The sequence below is a fragment of the Trichophyton rubrum genome, assembly GCF_000151425.1.
Source record: "Trichophyton rubrum CBS 118892 genomic scaffold supercont2.7, whole genome shotgun sequence".
Classification (NCBI taxonomy): domain Eukaryota; kingdom Fungi; phylum Ascomycota; class Eurotiomycetes; order Onygenales; family Arthrodermataceae; genus Trichophyton; species Trichophyton rubrum.
The window spans coordinates 883957-893395 of NW_003456422.1; the positions used below are offsets into that span (position 1 = coordinate 883957).

Consider the following 9439-nt stretch of genomic DNA (forward strand, 5'->3'; position numbering starts at 1 on the left):
GGACAGCCCAGCTGCCCTTCCCCCGGGCTATAAAACCCCTTCCTCCCCCCAGATTTCCCAATTCTTCTTCTTCCTCTTTTTTTTTTTTCCTTCTCTCCTCCATCTACCAAACTACCACAACGGAGACATATCCCAGCGTCTACTTACGTTTTACTCTACTATATATACATACCTAGGTATATATTTACTATACTACACCTCATCATGACATATACACCTTCGGGTATGTTCCATAAGCTCGGTACCGTGCAAAAGAGAAAACACTCGTCTTGACTCTCTGTGTGGACTCCAGGGATATACTTCGTTTCATTGCCGGGGCAGTCAAAAGGTTACAGACACGTGTATATCTAGTATATCTACCTGTCTGGGATTCATTATACGGTCCACATACATATATATACATACCCACATACATAGGTATAGACGCACACTCACTCGCGGCCTGGAAGCAAACATCTTCCGGGCCGTGGGTGAGTGGGCATCTGAGGTCGACTCTACGCCCTCCCGCCTATATATGGCCGCCCTGCCTGTCTGTCAATCTTGAACAGTACTCTAAACGGCCGATTGCCCCGATATATTCTCACGGGAACAACATAAGTACACTGAATCAGTTGCTTCTACACTGGCTTGCCCGTGGTAAGCCTCTTCTCCGGTATGTTCTTTGACTGCTTATCCCTTTCCCCCTTTCCAATATTTCCTACCAACGTGACCCCCCTAAAACTAACATGATCTACATCCAGACCGTCTGGCTCGGGTGCCTCGGCATTCCGTGTTCGGTATTCGGTATCAATATACCAATTATTATATACATATACATACAGTATGCATTCGCTTCTGGTAAATCACGACTGTCATGCCTGATCACTTGATGAAAGCAATATGCTAACATCACTTCTACAGGATGAGGCCGGTGCTTTGCCCCCGTGGCATTATCACGGATATAATGCCTACCAAAACCAAGCCACCCAAGATAACATCTACTCAGACCAATGGGTTCCAAGATGAAGCTGTTCTATCTTCTACAATCCACGCCAATATTAGGGGATGGTTAAAAAAGGACCAAAGCGGTCCATGGGTGGCTCCCTGGCCCCGTCAAAAAGACGAAGAAAGACAATAGGCGGCTAATAACAGGAATATTGTGTCCTATCTACCTAGGTTGCCAGCCTTGAGCTGGTAAAATATACTACCAGTACCATACTCTTATTCATTCCATAGGTCTAATCTATGTCTGCTTTTCAATTTTATTAACTGGCGAGATGGGCACTCCCGTAGCATACCATGCCTTGATGTTCTCAAAGCACTCAAGCTCGGACAGCCTGAAGGCTCCGTCAGTGTACCCACCCAGATGAGGCTGTAGTATGCACTTGTCGCTCTCCATGAAATGCGGACTGCAGTAACACCGTTAGCCGTTAACGAACATAGACAAAATATAGATAGCAATCCTCGTAAACGTACTTGATGTTAGGCTCGTTAGGAAACACATCTAGACCAGCCATCTTGACCTTTCCAGACTTTAGCGCATCTATCAATGCCTCTTCATCAACGATCTGTCCCCGGGCGGTGTTGACAAAGTACACCCCGTCTTTCATCTTCTCGAACTGTTCACGCCCGAGCAGATTCGTAGTCTCTTTGCTCAGCGGACAATTGACGGATATTACATCCGAGCAGGCAAGCAGTTCATCCAGCGTCGAGCAATATCTGGCGTTATACTGCTTCTCAACGTCCTCCGCAAGGCGGTTCCGATTGTAATACACCACCTTCATACCCAACACGTCTGCCCGTTTAGCAAGATACTAGCCGCACATCAAATCAATTAGCATGTATTCTCCCAACATATCGTCTCGAGCCTACCTTCCCAATACTGCCCATCCCAATAATACCCAGCACCATCCCGCGAGGAGACCTACTAACGCCCTCGATGCCCTGCCGCCAAACCCCGCTTTTCGCACACCGTTCCGCAACAGAAGCATTCTTCAGCACGGCCAGGATGAGGAATATAGCCATGTCAGCCGTGCATTCTGACACAGCGTTGCGCGAGTTACAGAACCATATTCCGTTGCGGGTCATCCAGTCTACGTCGAATTCATTATACCCTGCCGAAGCAGAGGCTATGATGCGACAGTCGGGGAGTAAAGGGGAAAGCATCTCTGCGTCAAATGGCTCGAAGACAATGGTGCCTATGCGCACGATCACGGCGTCGAAGGGCCCATCTCTGCGCACCCGGGCCGCTAGTTCGGGAACCAGGCCGGCGCGGGCGAGCGATGTAAGGGACTGGTATCCTGGTTGTTAGGTATATGGTATTCTTGTGAAAGTATGTTTGTATATCGACGAGAGACTAGACTGACGTGGAGCTCGAATTTGGTCTCGAAGTCAGCGAGGTACGCCTTATCCGTGAACTCGGGATAGCTTAGACATAGTACTTTGGGCTTTTGCTGGGCCATGATGAAACAATTAACTAGTTTATGGTCTATGACTAGTATTGGTTGTTTGCTTCTTTCACTGTCGAGCTGGAGAAAGGAGATATTCGGCTGATATTGAGGCTGAGACACTGACGCCTTGGAGCCGAGGAGTTGGTTGTCGGCTTCTCGGTTGCCATCCGAGACCCTGCATCGTACTCGATTCTCCACATGGCTGATTAACGTGTCTGACATCGATTAAGATGCCGGTATTATCAATGTAGAAATCCTACTGGAGAAGCATACTTGGCTTTGTTACTCGCGGCTATCTATAGTTGTCATTGCTGGATAACCATCACTCCACAAACCCACTGGATGGATCGATCCGCCCCCCTGAATCCACTATCACTTGGTGGGCCAACTATTCATATAACTATATAATTCAGGGAGATCCATAGTTGATCAGATCTACATAGCCAGCTACTATAAGTGCTAGCTTATGATATCGAGATTTAACGCCGTCGAAGAGAAAGTTGGTATTGATATCATTAATTATATACAGATAAGTCGGTGAAATATTATCAATTAAGATTATGGTCGTGTATGGGTGAATGGAAGAAAAATGTACCATCTCATACTCTTCTTCGATCCACCTGAACAAGATTTATAGATGGCTCCGTGGGGCTGTTCTCGGATTTTATCGTAGTGTTGACCGAATATGAAATGGTCTTGGAAATGTAACCATCCCCTGACTCGACCAAGGTGGAGTTGGAGGTATACTCGTCTCCCTTCGAGTTGTCAGTTGAAGGAGCATTCAGTCGTTTTTGAGACGCAGCCTCGGTGGCTTGGCCAAACACTTCGGGAACGTAGTGGATGAGCAGTGTCCGTATGGCAGGTAGACACGCGCAGACAATAGCTATCTGGCACTCGATCATAGACCAGTAATTCAGGGGTGCCATTTCATCTATCAAACATAGTCAGAGGGTGGGCTCTTTAAAACAAACGGAGCATCTGGGTGCAACTCACAGGTAGGATTTGTAGTGGGATCATGCTGGAACAGAATAATGACTCGTGCAATTCCAATGGCCGTCAACCTAAGCAGACACGTTAGTTTATTGTGGGAAATAGCAGTGAGAATCGGCCAAATAAACTTACAATAGACCCATTCCAAACATCACTGCAACCCCTACCTTCTTGCGGCGGGATAGTTTCAGCTTGACGACCTCATATATTGGCATAGTTACCATGACAGTGTCAACAGCGATGTTGACAAACCCATTGACATAGGTCGAGGTCATGAAGTTGATGCAAGTGCCCGTCTCCTCCATCTTCCACGAGGTCCACGCTAGTTGGACAGGGACACAGTGGAAAGCATCAACTAATATCCATGTGATTCCAATTGCCGCATTGAGTGCAATAATAGTATATGTAGCATAACGGAAAGGAGTCGACCTGAAGATCCGCAGCAGGAAGAGACCGACAGATATCTTTGCGAGGGATATCAGAGACTTATATACTAAGACGTATGCGAAGAAGACCTATTTACTCATGGTCAGCACTCTTCCCCATATTTCCTTTTGGGTACGGACGAGCCGAACCTTGAAGGCTATTGTTAAATCTTCTTGTGGAATAACGTCCCATATGTTTTTGCCAAAGCCATAATGGATCACTAGATAGCTGGTTAGCACTATATCCTAGATATGTCTTGGGGGTTGGTTGATCTTACTTTGAGTGTGTAGCGTATAAATCACGATAGCAAGTAGCTACAATCATTAATAAAAAGAAGTTGACGGTACGTGGGATGAGTCTGCCTTACATATGCCACAGATATGGTATAATCGTCAGCACCCCATCCACCTCCCAAATGCATCGCCTTAGATGCGATCCTAACTGAGAAAAAGAAGCTGGCAAATAGGAAAGGGATAAGCGTGCCTGCATCTACTTCGGCGTATCGTGGTTTTGTGATGATACCACAGGCCTGCGAGCTGAGGTGCTTTGCCACTATGTTATATTATCTTAGGATGCCGAACAGCCTGAAGTAAGGAGTAAGGGAAGTCTTACTCAAAGCCTCACTTCCCGTGCAGTGTGATGATATGCAACTGGCAACCTTTCCCTGGAATGCGTCGTCTGCACAGAGACAGGGTATATCTTTGGCAGAGCATTGTGTCCCAGCTTCGGCAATGATTTGGCTCTGACAATCGGTCTAGGAGTGTATTAGTTGTCGTTCATTATATCATATTCAAATTCAACTAGATGGCAGGCCTTCTTACCGCACACCGAGGGAAAACTTCATCTCTTGCAATCAAATGCGAGGTAGCAATAGGCGATGCCAAAGCCATCGAGGCCAGGCTCAATACCAACAGGAAGCGCATTTCCGGCACTGAACAATACTATAATTGATATAAACACCTTTGGACGCTCCCACAAGACACACTTCCGTTGCACACAGGAAAAGATAGAGGCCTCATGAAAATGAGACGGCTTGCGGATGAGCGGGACTATATGTCTCCCAATGTATCTACATAAACAGCGGCAAACTGTCTTTGCTTTTCTTGAGCGGCATAATGGAAGCCGCCGTTATTCTCGAAACAGGCTGCATTTCAACACTGACTCCAGATCTGCAGGCAACTATTGGACTTGGTGCGCCACCGACTGCAAGAGAACGTCTGCACATAATTGTCCGAAGCCAGTAGCTGTATATAAATGCGATTATGCACTTTCGTCGAATGGAGATCGTTCAATGGTTGCTGGGATCCGCCACCTCGACTGTGATACAAGCAATACAAGAGGCGGCAAAACTTTGGTACCGACTAAATCGGGGCGCATGCAGAGGCCTCTAGCGATGTTTTGACAGGCTGGAGATCGAAGGACATGAAGAAGTGCCCCGCAGGGTTGTCTTTATGGTCGGCTCTCGCTCAGGGGTAAAAACGTTTATAAAAACGAAGATTTGCGGGTCCACCTCACGACTAGATGGCTACACCGAAATAGTTGCGTACTAACGAGTTCACGGCGAACTGGGGCTTTTAATTAAATCTTTTGAATGAAAAGCCGCCTGATTAGCTCGTTAGTTGGGTGACTATTTAGCTACCCCGGGAGGGGACAGGGATAAAGATGAAATTTGTGCAGGGATATGGAGTAGGCGACAGTGGTCTAGTACGGGCTATCGTGTGTTCAGGGGAGACCAACATATGGCCATCCAATCTCCGATAGAGATATAGAAGAAGCACAGATGGTTTCCCGGAAGTTCCGGGCTTCAATAACTAGTTAACGCCTAGCACTTGATATATTTCTCTTCCCGCAATATCCCAGGCAGTCCTCAAGAATTTCACGAACTGGGCGAGCAGCATGCAGTAACGAAGTAAACTTCTCATCTGCTTTGACATGGAACCAGCCACCGTCATGTTTGATGGCGAATCTGCGACGATGCTAAGCAGAGGCCTCTCTGAATAAAGTAAATTGCCATCGAGCCATCGATACTGCGTACCGCCCAGTGGAAATACGTGGCTGGCAGGTGCCAATGCAAGATATGTCAGTCAGCTTGGAACATAACGGAGGTCGATAAACGAGATGGATCTCCCGATGTGTATTTCATATAAGCATGATCTACTTCAATGCTTAAGCGGTTGAGTAAAGGAGGCATCCGCTAGTTGAACGGAAAGTAGAAGCCAGAGAGATGTGTATCTGGAAAGGAAGCCTCAGCGGATATCGTAAAATATTCAATATATTTTTTGCCGCATCCTAGTTAGTGTGTAGACTAACCATAGATTGGCGGCGTGGTGATAGTTAAAAATATCGGATCTGTCTGACAAGTGTCTTTGTATGATGGCTCTGGCCAGCGAACTCAAGCCTCCTTGAAAAGAAGGGCCTCTGCTCCGAGGTTTCTAAGTGGATGTACTGCTTAAAAACATCATGCTCGTGAAAACCGATTGGTGTCGTTTTGCTAGGATTATTCAGGGCAGGCCCTGGAGTTTCTCGGGCTGCGGATCCAGCTTGATAGAGGTCAATCTCTGGTCTGAGACCTGATAGCCGACACTTGGCCCCTAGAGCCAGCTCCAGGGTCCTACAATGGCCAGCTGGAGGTTATCGTCCAGGGATGAGAGGGTCAATATATATTCAATATTAAGGTCTCCCTTTCTGTTTCGCATGCCGTCTGTCATTTGACGGTGCAATGGGCGTACTTCCTAGGTTGTCCATGTTCGTTCGAAAAAGATGAACAGATTGGGTATCTCTGGCAGCTGATCTCATCCGAATCTCTTAGCTCGTTGGCTATACGAGAAGAGGTCTGTCCCGGCACACTGGCTGACAGTGTAGATTATCACAAGCAGAGTCTCGGTAATAATGCAGTTTCGCCGCAGAGCAGGAGAAATCTCCAACCAGTCGCCACAAAGAGACATTCGTTGATCTTGGGCAATAATAATGGCTATTCCGTTTGCAGTTCGAGTTTTTAGCGGTGGAGATGAGATTGTGTTGATGAGCGCTGATAGCGTTGAAGATCGCGAGCCTTAAATGGGGTTGAGCCGGACAGGCTCTCGTTCGCTCGCTACACGGGAAAGACACAGATGTTTAGCAACGAAGCAGGCTCTCTCCGGGATAAAATAAGGTATTTAAGCGCAGGATCCATGTCCTTGAAGTGACCTTGATCGCAGCAGGGCGTTCAAGTATCTTCTGGCTCGTCTTCCGACTGGCCAGGGAGGGATTCGTATACAGAGCAAGACGGGATAAAAGGGGTGGGTTTCTGGCCAGAGTAAATAAATGGGAGATCAGCTCTCTTTACTCGAGCTTCACGGAGTACTCCGTACAGAGTATCGACTTACTTGACCTCAGAAGGGTCAATGTTATCACCTCATATCTGGAGATTTAGACATGGGACCTTGAGAGACCGCATTTCTTAGCCTTTGCTCTGTCCAACTGGCGCTAGTTTACCCTGATTGACTGATTCCACAGCAGAGCAATCGGAGGTGAGGGACAAGGCAGATCAACCTTTCTACTCCGTACTGCCGGCGATATAAATAGAGCTGGACGAAAGAAAGATGATGTGGTTGGAAGATGCAGCTGGGTCGGTTCTGGGAGATGGATCCTATCGCTAAGAGACCCTCTCTACTGATACTCCATAATAGAGGGGATACCAGAGCTAGAGGTCTCGGCTGTGTAGACTAGGTCTTCTATCCGAGATGTGTCTCCTTCGACACATCGAGAAGATTGCTGGCCCAGATAATACGATAACAGGTGGTTGAATGCTTGAAGGGCTCGTCTGTCTCCATTCTAATAACCCAATATTAAGCGCCAACCAACCCCTTCGGCAACCGAGTTCATGATCAAGCATGTAACCATGCCTGCCTATAGACAAGTCTAGATCCAACCGACAGCATGGCTTTTACCAAGCAGCAGGGGAGGAAGGGAAATGGTGGCCAAAATTGCGAGCTTTGGCAGGACTCAAAGTCTACAGAGATTTCGTAGATTTCCGGGATGATTTGTACGGAGCAGAGTCTACATAACAGGGGTGTTTCGGGTAAGTATCCGTTGAGTTGACACCCTGCGAAAGTACAGGCCGAGTTCACCTGGAGTTAGATAAGTACACTTACACCTCAGTTCCTGCGGAAGATTTGAGGATAAGAGGTAAGTTATGGCCGAAGAACTCCTTCAAGTCGGGGTTGAAACAGGGAGAACGGGAGCTCCTCCGCAGAAAAAAGGGAATTCAACGTGCCCATAACTGCCGATACTCCCCCCTTGCTGTCCAACGGCGAGGGAGGATTTGCTCGGGTAGAGATGAACATCTGATCGCAGCCCAACATAAGATTGACAATAATGCTGCAGGTGATGGGATGGTTGAAACGGCCGCGGCAATGCTTGCATATTTTGGCAGTCGAATAGAGGAATAATAATAACTCAGCGCGATATGTCGCTGGCGGCTGGCCAAGGCCGATATTGCATGATAGGTTAATGACCTCAGGCAAGAAAGGACAAGAGATAAGGGTAGGACTGGACGAGTCGACGGCACCTGCATGCAGCCAGCTCGCGGGTTCACGGCGGTCTAAGGGGAGAAAAACCGTCCGTCCTTCCAGTGCAGGTTTGGCAGCCAGCCATGCAAAAAGTTTTTTCCTTAAGTGCTTAACTAAGGGCAAGGGTTAAGGACTTGTTTGTGCGATCGAAGGGATGACGCAGAGATTGCATTGACATCTGCACCGGGCAGGGGAGCCATGCCCGTCTGCCTGTTTGCCTGCCCTGTCTATACTATGACTGTCTGGCCGTCTTTGTATGTGGTAGTAATTCCTAATACGGAATCAAAATGCAGTACCGTATGCCGAGGCCAGGAGGTGACGCCATCAGACAACTCAGTAGAGCAAACTTCGGTAGCCAACGAGGAGAAAAAGAAAGGAGAGCACAAGGAGGAAGGTCCACTAGAGTTAGCGTTTGTGGAAACCTGAAACAAAGCCACGCGACACAGAGCCCCCCTGAAGCCGAGATGTTCCCATCAGCTTCCTCGCAAGGGACGGGCGTTAAGCAGGGATGACGAAGTTAAACCTCATCAAGTTGTATATTCCTTGTGTGTGCTTATAAGGAGAATGAAAAAAAAAACGCCTCGATCCACGCGGAAAAGGGGCGTAGGCTAGTTCATGGTCTTTTTGGATGGCTCTTTGGATGGCTCCTTTTTTTTTTTTTTTGCCTCCTTCAGTCCATATTCTGTTGAGTGCATTTTTGGCATTCAACCCATGGATAGGTTGGAAAGAAGTAGCCCACTCTTAAACGCTCTCTCTGCGGAGGATCTCCATCTTGTCCAGAGTTATAGTTGATCATATCCATCCAGTTGTAGCTGCGCTGCGGAGCGTCCCCTACCGGTATCCTCCGTCGTCTGTAGCAGTACTTATGCCGTAGAGTCACAGCACGAGATAAGAGGTAAGAGAGAGCCCTCAGACGGTGATATATCAGTTTCCCCATGTGCTCGAACGGAACATCCGAGATCAACAGTCACAGCGTAAGCCTTGTTTTGGGCGTCTCCCGCTTTCAGTCTGAGACCAGTTCCTTTTTTGTCTGCTCCGTGTCTC

General features: G+C 47.7%; 2 protein-coding genes across 4 annotated transcripts; both read right to left on the reverse strand.

The window, feature by feature from the left end:
• Window positions 1-461: 461 nt before the first annotated feature.
• TERG_06314 (uncharacterized protein) lies at window positions 462-2441 on the reverse strand (the record flags this gene model as incomplete). 3 transcript variants are annotated; one of them, XM_047748591.1, is made up of 3 exons in its annotated part: window positions 462-1793; window positions 1852-2271; window positions 2346-2441. In XM_047748591.1, 3 exons carry the CDS (start codon window positions 2439-2441, stop codon window positions 1410-1412), a joined length of 900 nt encoding a protein of 299 aa, XP_047604576.1. In that variant the 3' UTR covers window positions 462-1409. The 3 variants fall into 3 exon arrangements, with proteins under 3 accessions (XP_047604576.1, XP_047606847.1, XP_047606846.1); XM_047750135.1 differs by having other exon boundaries at window positions 462-1388; window positions 1456-2271; XM_047750134.1 differs by having other exon boundaries at window positions 462-2271.
• Window positions 2442-3028: 587 nt separating this feature from the next.
• TERG_06315 (uncharacterized protein) lies at window positions 3029-4735 on the reverse strand (the record flags this gene model as incomplete). The annotated part of the gene is made up of 8 exons (XM_003233274.2): window positions 3029-3360; window positions 3423-3490; window positions 3552-3934; window positions 3995-4065; window positions 4123-4159; window positions 4213-4397; window positions 4458-4599; window positions 4667-4735. 8 exons carry the CDS (start codon window positions 4733-4735, stop codon window positions 3029-3031), a joined length of 1287 nt encoding a protein of 428 aa, XP_003233322.2.
• Between the last annotated feature and the right edge of the window lie 4704 nt (window positions 4736-9439).